Source organism: Dromiciops gliroides, chromosome 5, assembly GCF_019393635.1.
Source record: "Dromiciops gliroides isolate mDroGli1 chromosome 5, mDroGli1.pri, whole genome shotgun sequence".
Lineage (NCBI taxonomy): Eukaryota > Metazoa > Chordata > Mammalia > Microbiotheria > Microbiotheriidae > Dromiciops > Dromiciops gliroides.
The window spans coordinates 92,862,515-92,885,220 of NC_057865.1; the positions used below are offsets into that span (position 1 = coordinate 92,862,515).

Here is a 22,706-nt window from a genome sequence, read left to right on the forward strand (position 1 = left end):
ATACACCCATTCAAGACTGATCTCGTAGAACCTTGCATTGCTAGTTGTCCTTCTGTCTCTCATCTTGCAGCAAGTCTCTTGACGATAGGGACTCTCCCTTTTGGAAGGGCCCAGAACTACCAGAGCTTCAGGTGATAAGTATTCTATAATTGCTGAGGAATGGGATCCTTGGTGGGAGATAAAAAAGGATTCCGCTTGGAGTGAAGTAATCCTCAAGCTGACTTTCTAGATGCCAAGAGTTTGCTGCAGGTGACATTGGTCAACAAAAATGGGCATAAGCTTTGGGTCAGGACTATTAAAAGGTGAAATGAATATGGAACTGGGGTTAAGTGATTTACCCAGGGTCACACAGCTAGCAAGTGTGAGGCTGAATTTGAACGCGGGCCTTCCTGACTTTAGGCTGGGTGCATCACCTCGCTGCCCCCCACCCCCATGTGGGTTTTGAATAGCTAGAATGTGTGCTGACCTTGTGGGACTCTATGAGGACTGTTCAGGAACAGTCTCTAGGAAGTTCAGGCAGGATGGGACAATGGAGGAAGTCCAGGGCTGGTACAAATGCATCAAGTGTTCTTTGAATGGAGGGGATGGATGGGGGGCATATATATAGGGCAGGATTCCTCTTCTCCAACATCACGGGCCTGTCAAGATAGGCCCTGGTGGAGTTAAAGATGAAAGGAAGGGGAGCTAACATAACTCAATATATTTCTACTATTTCCAAAAACTCCCCAGGACCTGAGGCGCAGGCATTTGAGTTTAGAAGACTGGCAAGAAACTCACCAAAGCAGCTGGGAATAGAGGAGAGGGAAACAGGAGAGGTAGGCAGGAGAACAGGGAGATCAGAAGGTGGTAAGAGGAAAGGCAGGCAGGCTAATGGGGGGCCACGACCCCATCTCATCCCAATAATACTCCTGTGGTTTTGACTGGGGGGCAAGGGAGGATGCCTGGCTGAGAAGAAGGAAGCTGGGCCCTAGCTCCTTTCCATCCCTCCAGCTGGCTCCAGCCCAGGGTTTATTTTGCGTACAGCCATAACAGTAGCATCCTGTACTCCCTCCACCCCTGCTGACAGTCCCCTTTTCCTATCATCTCTTTTCTGGGCCTTAGTCACCACTCTGAACTCTGCTCTGAGCTCTGGGACCTTGGGGATGTTAGGCCCCTGGGCTGGCTGGGCCCCACAAGGCCAACTTTCAGGCCCTGGGGCGGCGGATATTGTAGCCTTGAGGTCTTCGAGTGTCAGAGCACTGAGATGAAGTGTCTGCATTTGATCCTAAGAAAGGTGTTACTGGAGGCAATACGGCCTGACTCCTGATGAGCTCCGCGTACAGCCCGCCTTTCCTCATGAGCTCCATGTGGGTTCCAACCTGAGAAAAGCAGGGACACAGAGGTGTTACTCCAAGCCCTAACTCTGGGAGTTGAACCCATAAATGACTTTGTTCTTAGCAGCTCCCAGCCTCATCACCTTCCAAGTCAGTTGGCACTTAGGGACTCAACACAACGGGCTCCCTGTAGGAAGGTGGTTGGGGAGGCAAAACAAAAGGATCACCTGAAGGAAACATGGAGCCCTGATGCAAGTCCTGCAAGACTCCAATTCTAAAGGAAAACCCAGTGGTGATGCCAAGTTCCACTCAGGAGCTGAGCACATAGCACTCTTCTCCTTGAACCCGTCTGGACCCCAAGACCCCAGAGGAAGCGTCACAGCTCCAGGCCCCACGGAGCTTTGGCCCAAAGTGGACATTCCTTCAATGTCCTTTAAATTCTGTTAAGCTCAATGGTAGGAAGGGGAGGGGAGGGTTTCAGGGCTAGCTATGGAAGCCTTTCTGGATTAGTTTTTGGCTGGGGATGAATGGTCACTACTCCATTCCGGGCCCTGAGGCTCTGATTCTGTGTCCTGACTCAATACCTTTGGACTTCAGGTGGCCTCAGAATCTCAGCTTTCTGAGATCCGGTGAGACAGGTGTGGACAAAGGGAAAATGCTGATGGATTGGGGGTCCGAGGTACAAGGTTCCAAACCCTTGGACAAATGACTTGATAGCTTTAGGCCTCAGTTTACTCATCTGTGAAATCTGGGGAGCATACTGAGATCTCTTGCCAGCTCTAGCTCCCATGACCTCTGCCCCCATGGATACAGAGATTCAGGGCCTCATTTTCATCTGCCTGCCTCAACACCTCGCACTTAGAGAAATTAAAAACGTCCTCTTCATCTATTATGTCATCAGTCCTACAGACACCTTGTGGGATATATGGGCTCTTGCAATCTCTGAGGAACTTATAAAAGGCCTTTCAGCTCATTAGGGATGCAGCTAAGACCAGAGACCCGCACTCTCAACTCCCATTGTAGTGCTCCTCCCACCCTCCCATCCCATCATGCCAGCCTCAAGGCCTCTATCTACGTCCTGTCGTTACCTGGTGTTTGCCCTCCCCTTCCCCGATGCCAACTACAGGAGGTATAGTTCTAGCTCTCTATCTTAGGTTCACCTAGGTTGGGGCTAAGCTTGAGCCTCCCCAGGCCTTCCCTACGATTCTGTTCTTCCCTCCATTCTTCTCAAACCGGCAGCCAGCTGACCTCCTTGATACAGCCTTGGGACATCACAACGATCTGGTGGGCGGCCCGGACGGTGCTGAGGCGGTGGGCAATGACCAGCACTGTGCGGCCAGTACTGGCTCGGTCCAGGGCCTCCTGCACGACTCGCTCGGACTCCCCATCCAGTGCACTCGTAGCCTCATCTAGAATCAGCACTTTGGGCTGTTTGATGAGGGCCCGGGCGATGGCCAAACGTTGCTTCTGGCCTCCTGAGAGGGTTGCACCTCGTTCACCTGTGCGGTGGGAGGGGGAGAGAGGGGACATGGAGAGAAGAAAGGTTCAAAACATCAACAGGTGTTGCTTCTGACGAAAGACAGCACTTTAGAGGGCTCCATCATCTCTTCGTGATGCCTTTGCTCTCTCCTCCCAATCAGACTGTGAGTACTCTGAGCGCAGAAACTGTCTTCCTTTTCTGTCACTGCCCCCAACAGCAACTAGCCCAAGGCTGAGTACTCTGTTGTGTTGTGGTGTGAGCCTTCTGATGGCCTAATTCCAAAGAACTTTCTGGGTCTCAGAACAACTCGTGTTTCAGTTTTTATTCAGTTTTGAAATGTTCTGCCCTCTGATTAGTTTTCAAAGATACAATCAAAAAGACATGTATACTCCTTTCAGTCACATAATATGAAGAGCTGCATATACACATATACCTGTGTGTGTGTGTGTGTGTGTGTGTGTACATACATGCATATGTAGATATGCTGGTGCTGATGGCAAGAATAATTTTACAATGGCTACAAGATGACACTGAACCTGGATATGCCATTACTGGGTATGGGCCCCAAGAAGGTCAAAGACAGAAGGAAAGGCCCTCTATGTACCCAAATATCCCATAGCAGCATTTTTTGGTAGAGACAGTTCCCAATAACGGGAATGGCTGAACAAATTATGGTGTCACAATAGAATGGAATGTTATTGTGGTGAGAAAAGAGGAATATGAGGAATTTAGAGAAACACAGAAAAGCCTCTACGAACGGATGCAGAAGCAGTAAGTTAACCCAAAAACCATATATACAATGACTTCAGTAACATAAATGAAAAGAGTTCTACAGTGAAGCTGAAAGGTGAGGACCTTTAATGACCAATCTGAGCCCTGAAGAAGAGAGGAGGAATAAAGGGGCCGGATGTTATGTACCTGTCACTGTGTCAGGCATAGACATGAATTTTCAACGATGTGAAAAAAACAGTAGAGCTAGGCATAAGAAACGGACCTGTGATCTCACTGGCCCTAAAGAGCTCCCTGCGAGGAACTTGTTCTGCCACTGCAGGTCAACATCTTCTCTGCAACTTCTATCCTTAGAGTGGTATAGGCCAGGGCTTCTTAAACTTTTTCCACTTGCAACCCCTTTTGGCCAGAGAAATTTTTGAGACCTTGGGTATACAGGTATATGAAATAAATACACATAACTTTTTATTGTTGCCAATTTTTCTGTGACCCCCATACAAGGTCACAACCCATAGTTTAAGAGGCTTTGGCCTAGAGCACTGAGAAGTAATTTGCCCGGGGTCACACAGCCAATGTATCTGAGGTGAGACTTGAACCCAGGTCTTTCTGGCTCCAAAGACAGCTCTCTATCCACTGTTTCTATCCAACAAAAAATAAAATAAAATTAAAAAAAAAAACTAGGTGGCATTTATGTAGTAGGTTAAGTTTGTAAAGTACTTTACAAAGGTTAGCTCATTTGAGCCTTGTAACAATCCTAGTGCTATAGGCATTAGTGACTTGCCCATGGTCGCCCAGCTGGTGAGCTTCAGCAGTGAGGTTCAAACCTCAGTCTGCCTACAGACCCTGCTGATAACCCTCCCTCAGGATACCAGGAGTCTAGAATGAATTGGAGTATCCTGAGGCAAAACTGAAAGAAATAAGCATGAGCTCAGCAGATGAGCAAAAAGAGACCTTCGTGGGCTAGGATACACTGATCTGAGAAATTGTCAACTGCTCCCTGACCTGTTGTGGTGCTGCAGAAAATGGGATGAAGGGAGCTGGATTTAAGTCCCATAATGGGGGGGAGTATCCCACTAAGTCACTGGGGGCTTCTTCTGTTTGCCTTTGAATAAGGATCTCCCCACACGCCACCTCCAGCAGAGCATTTGGGGCACGGATGACACCCTCAGAGCTTCCAACAGACAAGATTCAGCAAATGGATAAATGTGGATCTTTGTCTGGATGACTAGGTGGCCATTATAACTGATCTTCTCTCCCTAGAAACCCTTTGTCAATAAACTGGCCTGATTTAAAAAATCCAACTTTTGTGCTGAGTGCTGTTCTGTGCAGTAATTTAACTCAATAAACATGTGAGTGCCTGCTTATTTTGTGGGAGGACTTCAGAACTGAGGAAGGAGCAGGAGCTGACCTGGGATTGAAAAGTTCTTGAGGAATTTTACTGGAAGGAAGAAGCATGCTCCCGAAATTTCCATTTGCTCCACTGGTAAGCAAGGCTGCCCTTCCCTTCTACGTAAACAGACCAAAAAAAGGTGGAGGTAGATGGAGACACCTCAAGTCTTCTACCATCTCTGGGCTGGTTGTCTGTGGCTCTCACTCTCCCGGGATGCCCTTTCCAAAAGTCCTGTCTCAATCTCTTCCCAATCCCTTTTCTTATCTTTTGCCTGATCTTCTGGTGGGATGAAGGTCCTATTTAAATTCATTTGGTGATTCCAGTTGTGTTCCCAAACTACCCATAATCCTTCAGTCTTCCTGACTTCAGGCTCTGGAACCTCATTTCTTTTAACCATTTTTTAAAAGGTCTAATCTGATGTACCTTTGCACACATCCTTTGAAACTTCTTTGAACAGTTCCTGGACATTTCTCTGAAGCTGAGGAACCCAGACCCGGCCAAAGAACTTCTGACAGGATTTGATCACCCAGCTTCTACAAGATTTACTTTTTAAAAAATGCAGTCCCATAGCCTGGCTTCTTCAGTGACAACCCTGAATAGCCTGGGATCGACTTGGACCCCGAGGTCGTTTTCTGTTATAATAGCTCACAGGTCAGTTGCTGTCTATGTGGCAGAGTTAAGATTTTCCTCCTGAGATAGTCTTCTTTTCCCTTGTCCCTTCAAATCTCTTAATAGGTTTTGGAACCTTCTTAATGGCCTTAGCTGCCATGGCACTATAACCCTGAGACAGCTGGGGCACCGTGTCCAAGCATGGTGTGGCGGGGGGAAGGTCCCACTTACCCACAATGGTGTTATAGCCTTCGGGGAAACTGCAGATGAAATGATGGGCATTAGCCTCCTGGGCAGCTGCGTAGACTTCTTCGTCAGTGGCGTCTAGCTTTCCTAGGCGGATGTTCTCCATGATGGTTGTGCCAAAAAGGACAGGCTCCTAGGGGGTGATGGAGCATCAATAAGGAGCTTACCCTCCCCACCCAGGCTCAACCATTCCTGCCCCTCTAGCTCCTCTCCACCCAATGGCTACCCCAGAATTACTGGGGTGGTCACAGTCAATAAAGGGAACATGTTTTGGCTAAGATGGGGTGTAGGAAACCCTGAGATAGCAATCTGGGGGAGAAAGAGGATGGTTAGAGTCAGTCAGAATCGTAAAGGTCTGGAGGTGGATAAGGAAGGTCTTTGGAAAATGGCAGGGGAGGGGGATGACCTCCTACAAGGGTATGGTAAGGATGCTGGGACTCTGAGAGGGGCCGGAGTGAATTGTGGGGCCACCCAGCCTTGCAAACTTCAAGCGAGTGATCCTACTAACCTGGAGTGGACATGAAGCACTGGACTCTCTGTGGCCTGCTACTCATGGGCTGGCAGGCAGCTCTTCATCATAGAATCACGTACGAGATGCTAGGATGAGAGCAATCCATGCCCTTGAGCCCAAGCCAGTGCCCAGTGGATATGAGGAAGGAGCCCCTGGGGCCATGGCTAAGGCCTTGAGGGGTGAGTCAACAGGAAATGTAGGGAAAGAGCCAGGAACAATGCTCTTCTTCCCAGATGCAGACACTCCCTCTATTAATGGATGCCAGCACCTTCTCAGCAACTCAGCATTTTAGATGCTGGAAGATGGTGTCCAGCCCTTGGTCCACAATGCCTCCAAGTGCCGTTGCCCAAACCAGATGAAGATGTAATTGGGAAATATTTGACAAAATAAATAAAAAGATAATGAAACACATATAATACTAAATGTGGTTTTTGGGGCAGCTAGGGGGCGCAGTGGATAGAGCACCGGCCCTGGATTCAGGAGTACCTGAGTTCAAATCCGGCCTCAGACACTTAACACTTACTAGTTGTGTGACCCTGGGCAAGTCACTTAACCCCAATTGCCTCACTTAAAAAAAAAAATGTGGTTTTCTAAGGTGATATGCAGCTCGTAAGGATCCTTATATATACTTTAGCGGCCTCTGTTTGAGTTTGACCATTGGTCTACACCACTGAGAGGTTAAGTGACTTGCCCAAAGTCACACCCCAGTATATGTCAGGGGCAGGACTAGTGTGAAGTGCAATTCTTGGTAATAACGACGTAGCATTTTTCCAAACCTCCTGTCCAGAACTGCTATTTTATGGTATAACTTCAAGGGGCCCGGAAAGCCTTCCTCTCCTCCAAAACCATTCGGGCCCTGTAGGCTGAATGGGATGAGACCTTTCATTCCACAGTAAGAGAAAAGTCTGAACATACCTATAGCCTTGGGAGAGGGAACACAGGGCCTTCTATTCACTTAAACACATAAATGACAGATTTTTCTGAGAACGTTTTAGTAACAGGGCAAAATGAAAGAACATCACGTGCTTCAGGGCTAAGGAGAAAGAGTGTGGCATGAGGCAAAAAGGCTGCACAAGAAAGAGACTAGTTGAGCCAAGATTCCGTACTTTGGAAGTGGCCGGCCATGAGTGGGGCACAGCAGATGACTGCTTGCTTCTACCCTCCCAGGTTCCTTACTCCCAGCTCTACTGGTTTATCCTTTCTTTCACCTGGCTTATGAAACCAATGACTTGACCCCGAAGCCAAGAAGGGTCTAGGCATCGAAGGTCCTGCCCATCCAAGCACACTGTTCCTTCTGTAGGATCATAGAACCGTTCAAGCAAGGAAGCCACTGTAGATTTTCCTGGGGAGACAGAGGTGTCAGGGAGAGAGGTCGGGACTTTTGGGAGCAAGGGCGCAGGGTCTCAGGAGGACTGGGAGAGGGGCTGTGGCATTCTGACCTGGAGAACTTCCCAGACAGTTATGGGGTGAGGACCTACTCACCTCCCCCAGATTGTCCCACGAGGGCCACTATCTTTCCAGGAGGCAATGTCAGGTTGAAGTTCTTGAGCACTGAGAAACCTGGCCGGCAGGGATAGCTAAAAGGGCATGTTGGGGGAAAGTGTAAGAGAGGCAGGGGCTCCAGCACTGCCCTGACAGCCCCTCACAGTTTTAGGGAGCAAAGACCAGGAGATGCAGACAGTATCTACCTCTTCTTCCAGTACCTCTCTCTATTCAAGGGGGTTAAAGGGATGCAGAAAATCTCTCCTTCAAAAAACCCTGGTGAGGAATGGAACCCTTCATGCCCCAATCAAAAGGGCTTTTCCTAAGAGAAGCTCTGCCTGCAAAAGGCCTCACCCACTATTTCCCCATCCCTGACCACAACTGTCCCATGTGCTGACCTGAAGGAGACATTCTGAAAACTGACAGCGCCTTGGAGCTCAGTCTCTGGAATGCAGCAGCCCCCAGTCAGTGGAATGTTTGGGGTCAGAGACATATACTCAAAGACTCGGGCCCCAGCACTAAGCCCTCGAACCACCTATGGGAAGAGATCAGGAGGTGAGGAGGGGGGGGGACAGAAAACAGCTAGTGAGGGGACACGGGACTCAGACACCATAATCTACACCACACCTGGGAGTGACGGGGACAAGGATTCCTATGGTGGGGGTTATGGGGTTAAGTACAGCTAGAAGGAGGGAACACAAAAGATGGGCCTGGGGCAAGCCCAGGATTTGTACCAGTGGCAGTAAAAAAGGAATCCTGAGATTTCACGGAAGGGAATGTGCAGGAGCAGATGGGAAGTTAAGTCTGGGCAGAGAAGAGGCAAAGAACCCATATCACTTTCATACTCCTGAGGTGCTGAAGCTTCTGGGATCTAGCACAGGTTACTTTTGCTGGCATGGACCTTCCTTACTCTTCCCTTTCCCCAGCCAGATCACAGTCAGCCCCCCCTTACCTCCCCCCCCCACCCCAATTGCTAGGGTTTTATAGAAATGATCCAAGATGGGGCAGCTAGGTGGCGCAGTGGATAGAGCAGCAGCCCTGGAGTCAGGAGGACCTGAGTTCAAATCTGGCCTCAGACACTTGACACTTACTAGCTGTGTGACCCTGGGCAAGTCACTTAACCCTGATTGCCTCACCAAAAAAAAAACACAACAAAAAAACGAAATGACCCAAGCTTCCCAGCATCCAATTATCATTGGATAACCTTACACTTGAAGACCTCCATGACCCCACTCCAACTCACCTGACCAAAGAGAACAGAGAGGTTGGCCATGGACCTGCAGGGAGAGAAAGAGAAACAGAATGGCTAAGAAAGGCAGGGATATAAATCACAACTACTATTACTACCACTACTACCACTACTACTAGAATTTAGACAGCGCTTACTATGGGCCAAGCACTTTATAGCTATTGACTCATTTGATCCTCACAACCACCCTAGGAATTAGGTGCTATTGTGATTCCCATTTTACAGATGAGGAAACTGAAGCAAACAGCGGTCAAGGGACTTGCCCAGGGTCTCACAGTTAGTAAGCATCTGAGGCCACAATGGAAGTCAGGTCCTTCTGACTCTTGGCCCAGTGTACTCTCTGCTGCACCACCCAGGTGTCTCATAAAAAGCCAAGGCACAGGGGCAGCTAGGTGGTGCAGTGGATAGAACACTGGCTGTGTGACCCTGGGCAAGTCACTTAACCCCAATTGCCTCACCAAAAAACAAAAACAAAAAACAAAAGCCAAGGCACAAAGCAAGAGGGTAAACGCTGATGTGAGAAGTTAGGCTGTCATCTGGATTGCAGAGAGAAGGGGTTCAAAAATGAGAAGAAAATACTTGTAAAAAAGCACCAGGAAGATGGCGGAGGAAAGGCAGTGAGCTCTTGAACTCATGACATGATCGCTCTAAAAACATCCAAATAACGCCATAGGAAAATGTCCGGAGCAGCAGAACTCACAGAAGAATGTGCTGAAATCATCTTTTAACTAAGAATGGCTTGGAAGGTCAGAAGGAGGGAGCTGCTGTGCTGATACAGGAATTGAGCCCAACCCCACAGTCACCCTGGCACAGATCCAGTCCCAGGAAGGCCTCACCAGAGAAGGAGACCCCCAGAGCCTCTGAATTAGCTGAAGCGCCAGTGTCGTCTGGAACTAAGCTCACAGTCTGGTGAGAGGGCTGAGCCCTGGGCAGGGGAGGAGACTACAGGGGTCTATGCAGGTGCTAAGGCAGAACTTGGATTTTACACCCCTGCTGAGAACGAGGAGGTAGGCTCGAGTAGAAGTGGCCCAGGTAGGGGAGGGGCACAGGCTCATTGGAGCTAACAACCACAACACACAAAGCTGGTTGATTAGCAAGTTGGTCTGGGGTCATCTAAGAACCAGGGAACAGGCCGGGCTAGTGAAGAACCTGATTCTCCTTAAATCAGACCACCTGGGACTTCTTAATCTTGGGATACTGCAGCCTGGAAACAGTCAAGTAAAAGAAAGGCAAGATGAGCAGACAGAGAAAGGTGAGGACCATAGAAAGTTTCTTCAGTAACAAGGAAGACCAAGGGGCACCCTCAGAGGAAGATGTCAACATCAGGGCCCCTATATCTAAAGCTTCCAAGAAAAATATGAATTGGTGTCAGGCCATAGTGGTGCTCAAAAAGGACTTTGAAGATAAAGTTAGAAAGGTAGAGGAAAAAATGGAAAGAGAAATGAGGGTGATGCAGGAAAGACATGAGAAAAAAGTCAACAGCTTGAAAAGTCAAACGGAAAAGGAGGAACAAAAGCTCTCTGATGAAAATAATTGCCTAAGAATTAGGATTGAACAAATGGAAGCCAGTGACTTTATGAGGCAAATCCAAATGAATAAAAAAATAGAAGGCAATGTGAAATGTCTTCTGGGAAAAACTGCTGACCTGGAAAATAGGTCCAGGAGAGATAATTTGAAAATTATTGGGCTACCTGAAAACCATGATCAAGGAAAGAGCTTAGACATCATCTTCCAAGATATTCTCAGGGAAAATTACCCTGAAATTCTAGAAAAAGAAGCTAAAATAGAAATTGAAAGAATCTACCGATCACCTCCAGAAAGAGATCCCAAAAGGAAAACTCCTAGGAATATTATAGCCAAATTCCAGAGCTCTCAGGTCAAGGAGAAAATATTGCAAAAGCTGCCAAAAAGAAAGAATTCAAGTACTGTGGAGCCTCAGTCAGGATAGCACAAGATCTAGCAGCTTCTACATTAAAGGACCAGAGGGCATGGAATATGATATTCCAGAGGGCAAAGGAAATGGGATTACAACCAAGAATAACCTACCCAGCAAAAATCAGCATAATCTTTCAGAGGAAAAAATGGGACTTTAATGAAAAAGAGGACTTTCAGCTATTTGTGATGAAAAGACCTGAACTGAATGGCAAATTTGACTTTCAAATACAAGACCCATAAAAAATTGGAGCTGGGGGACATACATGGGGTCATACAGTGGGCAACTGTCTTGTGTCTGAGGCCAGGTTTTGGCTGGGATCCCCCTGGGGCCAGGGGTGATGCTTTGTCCACTGTGTCACCTAGCTAGGCGATGACATCTTTAGGGTTAAATTGAGGGGTGATGGGAATGCACTGTGGGAGGGTGAAGGGGAGAGGTGAAATCCTACATGAAAGTTACAGGAAAAGGCTTATGGAGTGGGGGAGGAGATGGGAGGGGAGCAGGGCAGTAAATGAATTTTACACTCATCAGAAAAGGCCCAAAGACCTTAAACTCATCAGAGCTGCTTCAAGGAGGGACTAACAGACACACCCAATTGGGTGGAGTAATCTATTTAATCTGGGCACTAAATGAGCCTAACACTCATCAGAACTGGCACAAAAACCTCAATCTCATTAGAATTGGCTCAAGGAGGGAATAATGTACATACTCAATTGGAAGGAGTAATCTCTCTAACCCGGCAGGAAAATAGGAGGGGAAGGGGATAAAGAGAGAGGGGCAAAAGAAGGAAGGGCAGAGTGGGGGAGGGGACAGACAGAAGCAAATCCCTTTTGAAGAGGGATAGGATGAAAGAAGATGGATAATAAAATAAATATTATGGGGAAGGGAATAGGATGGAAGGGAAACAGTTAATAATAGTAATCATGAAAAAGAGAAAAGGGGGAAAAATTGTACAAAAAATATTTATAGCAACTCTTGGTGGAGGCTAAGAATTGAGAATAAAAGGAATGTCCATCAATTGAGGAATGATGGAAAAAGCTGTGCTATATGATTGTAGTGGAATGGTCTTATGCTACAGCAAATGACAAACAGGATGATCCCCGAAAAACCTGGAAAGACTAATGAACATCATGTATAGTGAAGTGAGCAGAGCTGGGAGGACATTGTGCATAGTGACAGCAGTATTGTTCAATGAGCAATTGTGAATGACTTAACTACTCTCAGCAATGCAATGATCCAAGACAATCCCAAGGGACTAATGAGGAAGCTTACTATGCACCCCTATAGAAAGAACTGATAAAAAGAACACTTGTGGGTTGTACATATATAACCTGGTTGTGATCTTGTGGAGGGGGGAGGAAAGGCGAAAAATTTGGAACTCTAAATCTTATGAAAATGAATGTTGAAAACTACCCTTACACGTAACTGGAAAAAAAAAATAAATGTTGCTTAAAAAAAGAAAAAGCACTGGGGAGGAGGATGAGATGCTGAGGGGCCCTCAAGAGGAGTTCTGGACTCTATGATCTTACTTTGTTCCCTACACTGTGCCTCTTTCCACACTCCATGGACACTGAGAAGTTAAAGCACAGAGGTGGTCCCTGTAGGCTAGAAGCTGTATGTTGGGGGAAAGAGGGAAACGGGAAGGAAGTGGGTGAGAATGAGTCGGTAGAAGGGTAGGGATGTTAGGGAGCTGGAGTAGGAAGATGACTTGGAGCTGTGTGGGTGGGAGGAGGTGGTAAACAATGACTCATAAATAGTAGTAGTCTCTCTGGACAGGAATATGTCGATCCCCAATGCTGGAGAGTGGCAGGGCTGAACTTCACTAAGAGCAGCCAGACAGGTGATCCCCCATGGGAGGGGAAAGCTGAAGAATGGCTCAGGGAGGGGAAAGTGCACGATCTGCCCACATTTCAGCTGGCTATGGGAAGAGAACAGCTTCGTGAATGAATGAGGAGTATTTGGGGGTTGGGGGTGGGGAAAGAATAGGGCAGAAAAAGACCGTCCTCCAGACTAAGTTGGTAAGCTATTAGGGGCCTGGCAAAGGTCCAGGGTTCAGAGCTCCTTAATATCTCAGTGAACGGCCTTGCTCAACCATTGGGTAATTGAAGAGGTAGGCAAGGGAATTTCCCACAGCTGCCCAGCAGGGGGAGTAAGCTTCCAGCTGCCAGTCCTGTAGCCTCATTCATTCAACAAATACTTAGCTCAGATAGAAAACGTTGGCATATCCTATTAGAAGGTGAAGTTAGAGCAAACTCCTTAGTCCTGCTCCTCTTGTCAAGCCCCCAGTTCTCTTTCCCCATCATCGGGCCTCTATCACCCCTTCTATGGCCCTTCCCTGGCTGTGTTCTTCTCTCCTGTAACGGTCTGCTCAGGATGAGGTCCCTGGGTCATGCTTGTGGTTGGAGATGGGGTGTCCCTCCTCTACCACCCAACTGTTACCTGGGATCCCCTTTTGACCCATCTAGAGTGTTTAGATGACGGCTGGAAGGGAAGCCTGACTAAAGAGTTACACTACTTCTGTTCAAGACATCCAAGCACAGCCCCGTGGAGATCAGCAACACAGCAGGTGGGAAGAGCCCAAGGGAGAATTCCATGGCATAGGGGAGAATAAGGGCCCGGCTCTGGAAACATGAGTCAGTTTACCGCATTCATCCATCTATCCCTTCTTCACTGTTCTGAGCCTCGGAAGGAGTGAGTGAGTGTGTGTGTGTGTGTGTGTGTGTGTGAAGGAGTGGAGATGTAGGCTGGGACTGTTGTGAATGAGGGAAACACATACAGGTTGAGTTGGGGAGATGTTTTTCAGGGGAGAAAACAAGTCTTCTGAATGCACCAGTCTTTGGTAGGTTTCATTTTAAGGGAGATCCTGACAAAATAGAGTTTGTCCAGAGAGGGATGACCAAGATAAATCTAGAAGCCATGGGATATAAAAGACAAAGGCACTAATTATGTTTCCTGGAGAAAAGACAGCCTGGGGGAGACACAAGTGGCAGCTTTATGTGATTGAAGGATGGTTGCTTAGAAAAGAGAGAAGGATCTTGTTCTGTGTTATTCTGGGCGGCAAAGCTGTGGGATCACTGGGTGGACCTCAGAAGGAGGTAGTCTTGGGGTCAATGTAGGAAAGAACCTTTTCTTTTCTTCTCTTCTTTTTTTTTTGGGGGGGGGGAATTGAGGGTTAAGTGACTTGCCCAGGTTCACACAGCTAGTAAGTGTCAAGCGTCTGAGGGAAGAACCTTCTAATAACCAGAAGGCAGTGATCTCCCCAGCACGGGAGGAATTTACAAAGTTGTTTCTGGATGAGAGGCTAGACGGAGGGAGTGGGGGGTGGAGGGGTACCTCCAGTTTTATGATTCTGCCTGCCTGGGAGCTGTGTGTGAGCTCTTCTGGAATAAGCTTGGGCTGCCCAGCTGCAGAGGGGTACATGGCCCTAACACTGAAGCAACAAGGAGACTTAGATGGGTCTAAAAGGCAAGTTGCATGCGATGGATGTATGTGCGTCCATGCACCTGGTAAGACAAATGCACCTCTGTACATCCACGTCCCAAGGCCCACACACCCAGCTTCCCAGCCGACCCTCACTCACCTCTGCACCGTCTGTGATGCCACCAGGAAAGACATGAGGTCCCCACCTGACAGCTCTTGTCCCGCCACCAGGGAGCCTCCTATGAATAGGGTGCCCAGAACCATGCCTGCACGGGGAACATTGGATGAGAGGTCGCCTTGGCGCTGGGACAGACAGCAAGTTATCTGACAAAGGGAAGGAAGTGCTGGACTGGGGTGGTCTGGCCTCTGCTGCTAGCTCTGTCTCTGATCTTGGGCAAATCTCCCTTCTTGACTGGGCTTGACTGTCTCCTTATCTGTCAAATAAGGGATGCCCCAAGTTCTGTGATTTTATGAGGAAAGAGATTGTCCCTGGATCCCACTCCCCAACTGTTCCTGGACCACCCCATGGGCCCCCTTCTGTCCTTCACCATGGCACTCACAGTTGAGTGCGATGTTGGAGAGTCCCTGGAAGACAGCGATGCCTTTGCCCAGTTTCTCTGCCAGCCGGCAAGACTCCTCCAGCTCTGTTTCATAATGCCTGGGATTGAGGCCAAAGGCCAGGCATTGAGAGAAAAGCCAGAACATAAAACTGGGGTGAGGGGAATGTGCCTAGACCCCACCACCAAGCAGGGAGGCCCTCCACACCCGCCCTGTCCCCTTGCCCATCCAGGACTCACTGTTCTTCCTGTGCCTCCATGGCAAAGGCTCTGACAGTCCGCACATTCCCTAGGGCCTCGTCTGCCACACCCGTTGCTTTAGCAATCTGTAGGGAGCCCAGGAATTAGGAAATGGGGGTGTGTCTAACATCTAAAAATGGGCTAGTGGGGAGAAAGGGAGGTCAAAGCAGAGGAAGGGAGTTAGGGGTAAGGGAGGTTGGGGGGCAGCACCAGTACCAGTACCTGTGCCTGGGCTTGTCGAGAGAGCCTGCGGAGGATGGAGCCAAGCAGGCTGCCAGCCCCCACCAGTGCAGGCGTGACCAGCAACAAGATAACCGTGAGACGCGGGGACAACACGGTCAGGGACACCAGGCAGCCTGCCATCTGGGTACAGCTGCGGAGGCCCTGGAAGGAAAGAAAGGAGAGGAAACAACTGGAATCAATGCCATGGGCCAAGAGCATTTATTATGGGTCAGCTGATGGCTGGGCTGATTAAAACAAGGTTCTATTGAGGCCAAGGTCACAGATTCAATTCCCTGTGAAGGCCAATTGGCTTTTCTGTTCTATGGCCATAAGCAATGCCTCTAAACTCTCTACTAGATGTCCTGCAAACCTCTGCCACTGGGCAGAAGAACTTGTTGATGGATACAGGAGACCATGGATAAACTAGTGCAAATCCAGCCCCACGAATGGGAAAATGATTCCAAGTGTAGAGTCTCTGAATAGGGGCTCAGCCAAATCAGCATCAAACTTGATTCACAGCACATAGATCCATGTGCCACTCCCCTAGGTGCCAGCCACCCTGCCAAGGTCTGGCTCGGTCCTTGCTACAGAGCAGCCGGCAGCTTCCCTCTAGGAGCTCCTACTCTAAGAAGCACAGCAGAGATATGGATCAGAGGAGCATCCCTGAGATGCCAGGTCTGTATGATGGAGATGCTAAGGATGGTCAGCTTGAGAAACCCTCCCTGAAGGAGATAAGTGGGAATCAGGGAAGCCAATGCTCCTCATTGGCTCCACCTGGTAGGCACTACCCGCCCCCCCTGTGAATTTCAGAAGCAACAAGGAGGAAAGTGCCCACATTATCCGTCCCTATTTCTGGCCTCTCCTCTTCCCCCAAAGCCTTCCCTGCTTCAAAATCCCCTTCCTTTGCCCCTCCTAGGTGACCCCTCCTTTTTACCAGCTCTGGCCTTAGGCTCATCCCTGGGCAATCAAGAGCCCCCTGACCTGGGAGATGATAAGTTTGAAGGATGACTTGAATTCCTGCACATCAGCTGTTAGTCGGGTCACCAGCTGCCCTGTCTTTTTGGTGTCAAAGAAGGCAATGTCCTGTCTGGAGGAAGGAGGCAGGTGTCACACACAGGATAAGGTCCCATACTAACGTCCCAATGCAAAGCAGCCTGGCAGGACTGGGCTCCATGATCAGCTAGGAATTGTCGACACTCAGGCTCCCTGTTAAGGGACTGATGTGGGACATCAAAGCCAGGGTCAGAAGGAAGATGCACAGATGCTAGAGCAGGAAGGGACTTCAAGAAATATCCCAGCTTGGCTCCCCAATCTCAGAGAGGTAAGGTTTTTACTTTAGACATGAGGCAACTGAGGCAAAGGGAAAGGTTAAGCGATTTAATCACATTTGCCAGAGTCAGAATTAAAGCTCAGGTCTCCTGCAACCTTGTACATTCCTCCTTTTTGTTTTGTTTTGGTGAGACAATTGGGGTTAAGTGACTTGCCCAGGGTCACACAGCTAGTAAGCATCAAGCCTCTGAGGCCAAATTTGAACTCAGGTCCTCCTGACTCCAGGGCCGGTGCTCTATCCACTGCGCCACCTAGCTGCCCCTGTGTATTCCTCTTTCCAGGTCATGACACCTTTCATGTCTACAGCCCAGAGGAACCTCCTTGGGCCAGAAATGTGAGCCTCAGAGCTTGGGAGAGGAGGAAAAGGCCTCAGTCCCAAGACTCAGTTGACGGGAATTTCTGGAGGTCTATTTACTGTTGAGTGGCTATAGGAGTATCAGAATCATAGCTTCAACATCACCACCGATTTCCCCCAATATCCCTACCAGCCCTAATTGTGCCCTTTTTATCTCCCAGGGTACACTCCTCCTTTCTCCCCAGGCCTGCCCTTCCACCCTAGCTCACAGTCACAGTACCGAAGCAGGCAGCCAAACAGTTCTTGCCGAATATCTTTGGCCATGCGTTCCCCTAGCCTTGACAACAGTACCAGGTACCCGATGGTCAGCAGCCCCTAAGGAGAAGAATAAAAGAGATCCACAGAGATCCACAGAGGCTCCCCAAATCTGTTCTTGTCTAAGCACAGCACTAGATCTCTCTCTGGGCTCAACCCCAGAAGGATACCAGGGCTCGAATTCCTACTTAAGGCAGTGTACTTTAAAATGGATGGTTATGAAGTGTCCCTCAACCTCTCTCCACACGGAATCCCCATCACAAGTACCTGGAGAGCGTAGAGGGAAAGCAGATGAAGACCAAGGCCTCCAGACTCACTCATGAAGTTCCCAAAATGATCCTGGGTGTATCTCCCCACAATCTCCACAAGCTGGCCCAGAAGCATCGGAATGTGCACATTCACCAAGGCTGAACCCAGTGCTAGCTGGGGTGGGGGTGGGGGAAAAGGGAGGAGACAGCTTAGTAGAGGGCAATCTATGTTTCTGTGTCCGCTAGGTGGATTCTGGGCATCCCTTTCCTCTTTGGTCACTAACACTTCCTCCTGCTCCACACATAGCCCTTGCTCCCACTGTTTCTGTGGGACTCATACACTCTGGGCACTCCTCTTGAAAGACCCAATCAGGTTTCTAGCATGCTTTCTCCCAACTAACTGGAACCCAGCCTCCTTGGATGAGACTCCCCACTCTATCTCTTCTCCTTCCATTCTCTCCAAATGGGCTCATTCCTACTATTCTTCCTGGGTCTCTTATGTAGTAAGAGTGGTGAGATGTCATAGACTTATGTATCTTCTCTCTGGGCCACCCCACCCCCCATTCTGGCTCTATGACCCTATCCCTGTCTCTGCCCAATATGGAAGAATGAGGGAGGTGGGGGGGGGGGGTAAAAAGCCCTCACCACAATGGCCGCCCCCAGGGCCAGCAGGTGGGGCCGCAGAAAGCGCCAGAAGAGGGTCCAATTGAAGCAGGGCTCCTCTGATGGGGTCCTGGGTTCCACAAGAGACAGCTCCTCCGTCTCACACCGTCCCACAAGGTAGAGGCGGCAGCCCTTGCTGAATATCATGGGACCCAAGAGGAGTCCCCCAACCCAGAGGGAGGATCCTGGACGGGTGGCCGGCCGGCTTCTGGGTAGGTGCAGCCGGAGCCGGGCCAGGGCCCGGAGAATGTAGGAGCCAGTGCCGCCATCCAAATGCCTGTGGGGAGAGAGCGGTCTTAAATCAATCAGCGTTGAGGGAGTACAGATTTAGTCCCTACTGGGTCCCCAGCCCTGTGCCTACCACCACTACGATGTGGCACTTTCATGGAGGATGAAAGAGGAGAAAGAAAAGACATGGTCTCTTCCATCAAAGAGCATGGGAGATAACCCCAGCTGATGAGAAAAGACACATATGAATACAACTCAAGAACTGCAAGAGCTGTAATGTTCTCCTGTGTTCTTTCTCCCACGCCATCGCTCTTTACTGAGCACAGGGATAACCATGCTCCCTTGGAGCCTTCGGCCTTCAGGCCCCTCACAAGTTTAGAACAAAGATCTTAGAGCTCAAAGCCACATGGGTCATACAGTCCAACTCCAGCATCTTAAGTGAAGACACCGAGGCCTGGGAAGATTGAGTAGGTTGCATAAAATCACATAGCTAGAGCCAGTAACAGAACCTGATGCTGTCCAGTGCTTTTTCCACTCTCCTAGACAACTCCTCCCATTTCCTGTGGGCACTGTGAAGTTAAGGCACAGAGGAAAAGGAAAAGACACATTTCCTTTCTATTTTGTGGAAGAAGAAAAAGAAAAAAACATGAATTTGGAAAGCTGCACATTGTTGTGGAAAGGACACTGGACTAAAGACTCTGTTACCACACTTAATTTGTGATCCTAGCCAGGCCACTGACCTTCATCTGTCAAATGAGAATGATAATACCAGCCCAAATATCTCACATGTTCTTTGGGAGATTCAAATGTGATAAAGGATATGAAAGTACCTTGAAAAAGTGTAAAACACGATCAGATGTGAGGAGCTTTCTTCATCAACCAGGGGAAAACTGAGCATCATCCCAGACATATCCTACATAGTCTGAGTTTCTCTGTCACAGAAACCTAGAGATGCTGAGCTCACCTCTCCCTTGACAGTCTACAGGCAAACTCATCTCTAACCTAGCGCAGACTGGCAGGGCCCACTCCTACTTTCTCTAACACAAGGAAAAATGATTCCACCTCACTCCCTAAACCCCTCTGTCTGTTTTCATCCCTTATACGGCACCTTGTCATCAGAGTTCCTTCTTATATGTAACCTAAATAAACCTTAACCTCTTGCTGACAGCAAAGCTCAACTATTTTCATTCTACTTTTGACAGAGGTGAACAACCTGATGCCATCCACTAATTAATAACTCCTATAACTATTTGCATACAGTTATGGAGCCTTCTCTCAGTCTCTCCTATCCCAGTTTAAATAATCCCGATTCTTTTGCTCTCTCCTCACTGGGCCAATTTTCGATCCCATTAATAATTTACTGTGGCTCCTCTCCAGTTTCTCTCATATCCCTCATTAGCTGTTCTGGAGGCCCAGACTTGGGGCTCTAAAGGGTTTAGCTACTGCCAAGGAGAGCAGAAGGATTACTTTCTGGCACTCAAGCCTCGTGCTTGTCCAATCCAATATCAAGTTGGCTTTTGGAACGAGGCCACACCACGACCATCTCCTAGGCATCCTGTTGCCGGCCGTGCTTCCCTAGCTGTTGATTCCTGAATGGGTAAAGGCCAGTTTTTGCTGATGTCACTTTAGTTTCCAGGTGCACCTGCCTTTACATCCCTCAATCGGGCTACTGTGAGGAGTAAATCAAATAATGTGTGTGAAGGAATCCCTTTGAAAAGTACAGAGCTTTGCACAGATGTGAGGGGTTCTTCATCAATCACCCTGCACAGCATATTGCTTCAAGGAGATATTTTTGTTCGTTGGTCAGAATCACCTTAGACGTGTGGGTTTATTAGCCAAAGCTTTACCCGATGAGAGCATTCACATAGGACCCAGGACAGATCACCGAAAGGGGGCAGCAAAGTGGCAGCTCTGTCGCTGGGCTGTGGTTCGCTGTCAGACCACGGCCCGGAGCGCGACTTGTGCCCGAGCGGCCCTGTTCCAGACCCCCTCGGGTCCCGGACTCCATAAAAGCGGCGGAGAGACAGACCCGCCTGCACCTGAGCCGTCTCTATAAATCATTAAGCACGCTTCCTGCGAAGATGACATTACACCCAGAGCACAGGGAGCCTACATCTCCCAGCAGCCTCGCACGGGACCGGAAACTACATTTCCCAGGGGGAGCCCTCGCGGAACCGGCGAGCCACTGGCCCGCTCCAAGCCGGACGCCCCTTTTTACCTGACGGCCGTAAATGTCCGGGGCCGGAGGGGGAGCAGCAGTGCTCCCCGAACGGGGCAGCCCCGAGTCCCGACCCGAAATAAGTGAACCAACATGTTGGAGCGGGAGGATGGAAGCAGCCGGCAGTGGCGGTTTCACCCTTGTCCCGCTGAAGGCGCCATGTTGATTCAGCCCCCTTCCCGACGAGCCTCACGAGCCTCAGCTAGGATTGGTGGAAAGATCTTGACCTCCACCCTTCTGAGTTATGATTGGAGAAAAATCTCTCCGATGGTACCTGCCCAGAGCCGTGACTGGAGAATCAGTTGGGGCCCTTCCCCCTCCGGGACAGTGATTGGAAAAGCCTCCAAGCTTCCTTTGCTCCTCCTAGGAGGCGGGGCCAGGAGAAGGATGGGGCTGGGCGAAGGGATGACCCGGGGCTCAGGGTTAGCTAATGGCACGCTTCTGGAAGCCAAGGTGTGGGCGGGGCGGGGGCCGTGTCAATGTCCAAGTCCTGTCAGGGATCCGAAAGGGCCGGGGCGGGGACGCGAGAGGGACAAGCAGGTGGAGCCACAGCCAACCTGCCCTCTTCATTATATCGTCAGGAAATTGGGGGTGGGGAAAGCTGTCCTTTCCACTGACCGTGGATCTTAGGCATATTTACCTCAAGGATTTGGGGCTCTTGTGGGCGGATGGGAAGGGGATCAGGATAAGTAGGGAGGGGATTCGGATAAGTAGGGAGGGGATTCTGGGGACGTGGGGGAAGGAGAGAGGAGTTGGGGTAAATGTGGAGAGACCCTGGGTAAATGGAGAGGGGAGTTCTGGGTGGATAGAGGAAGAACGGGTTTTGGGGGTAAAGTAGGGATTCTCAGACGAGGGAGGAGTTGGGGATAAGTAGGAAGCAGATCCCAGGGGAAAGAAGGAGCCGTGGTCTTCTGGGTGGGATTGGGGTCTTTTGGAGAGTTAGTGAGGAGGGAACTCCTTAAGAGAAGAAACAAGGAGGAGTTGGGATAAATTGGGAGAGTCTTGGGGAAGTCGATGAGTTTCAGGGTAAATGAGGAAGGTTTTAGTGTGTAGGTGAATTGTGCCTCAGAAGCATCAGAGCTTTGGTCTTTTCCTGTAAGGCTTGCTCAGAGTAAGCCCATGTTATAGGTTAGGGTTCAGGAGGCACTGAGAATTGCTGTGTAACTTACAGAGTCTAATGATAGAACACACTCAATTACAAAGCTTCAGATCTTCATTCTATACAGATAGGGTGGACAGAGAGGGAAATGAGACAGAAAATGGAGGTTAGAATTTTGGGTTAGCACTCATGTGACCTCATCTGTAAAAGGAAAGTTTGGACTAGAGAATCTTTAAGGTCATTTTAAACTCTAAATTTTATTATCCTTTCCCTGTCCCAGTCCCCAGGTCTGATACATTGAAATCCAGATTGTGTGAGTGGATAACCACTTGCCTGATGTGATCCTCCAGGAACCAGAGATCCTGTGTTTGTCCTACTGTCCCCCAGGGCATTAGGCTTCATGTCACGAACCTGGGTGGCTGAGTTGGCACCTCAGGAATGGGTCTAAAAGGGGAGGCTGAATGCCTCCTGCCACCTGCCTTTCCTGATGAGACAGGTCTTTAGGAATGAAACTGGACAGGCTGGCCCTTTAGGTTCCTCTCTCTTGATTGAGTGAGCCAAAGGCCGACATGAAGATCTCAGCTCAGCCCAGCTATCCTGTTCTATCATATCTTAGACCCTCAGGGGAATCTGAGATGGTGTTCATTCTAAGCTGAGGAAGTCTAATGTCTCTTTTCCTCTCCAGTTCACTTGAGTTTGCTTCTTGGAAGTCCTGAGGAACTGTTTCAACACTACTGAATCAGATATGGGGAAGAGGCAAAGGCAGAATGCCATCAGGCAGGGCATCCAGAGAGTTGTAGGTGGGGAAAGGGGTATGTTTGAACACTATCCAGCTAGTGGGAGAGAGAAGAAATAACTGAGGCTCAGGAGATATGGCCTTCAGGTTCCCCTAGGAGTCTTGGGAGGGGCAATGAGTGGTCAGACAGGTGA

At 49.2% G+C, this 22,706-nt stretch overlaps 1 protein-coding gene across 1 annotated transcript; it reads right to left on the reverse strand.

The window, feature by feature from the left end:
• Positions 1-921: 921 nt before the first annotated feature.
• On the reverse strand, positions 922-20,853 carry ABCB8 (ATP binding cassette subfamily B member 8). Its single transcript, XM_043967054.1, has 16 exons — positions 20,678-20,853; positions 18,214-18,508; positions 17,588-17,743; positions 17,286-17,380; positions 16,363-16,468; positions 15,382-15,543; positions 15,160-15,245; positions 14,923-15,020; positions 14,523-14,628; positions 9,004-9,037; positions 8,159-8,295; positions 7,761-7,855; positions 7,487-7,620; positions 5,753-5,900; positions 2,562-2,812; positions 922-1,358 (listed from the first exon to the last, which is right to left on the reverse strand). The coding sequence occupies exons 1-16, from the start codon at positions 20,770-20,772 to the stop codon at positions 1,185-1,187; spliced, it is 2,172 nt and encodes a 723-aa protein (XP_043822989.1). The 5' UTR covers positions 20,773-20,853; the 3' UTR covers positions 922-1,184.
• Positions 20,854-22,706: the final 1,853 nt, after the last annotated feature.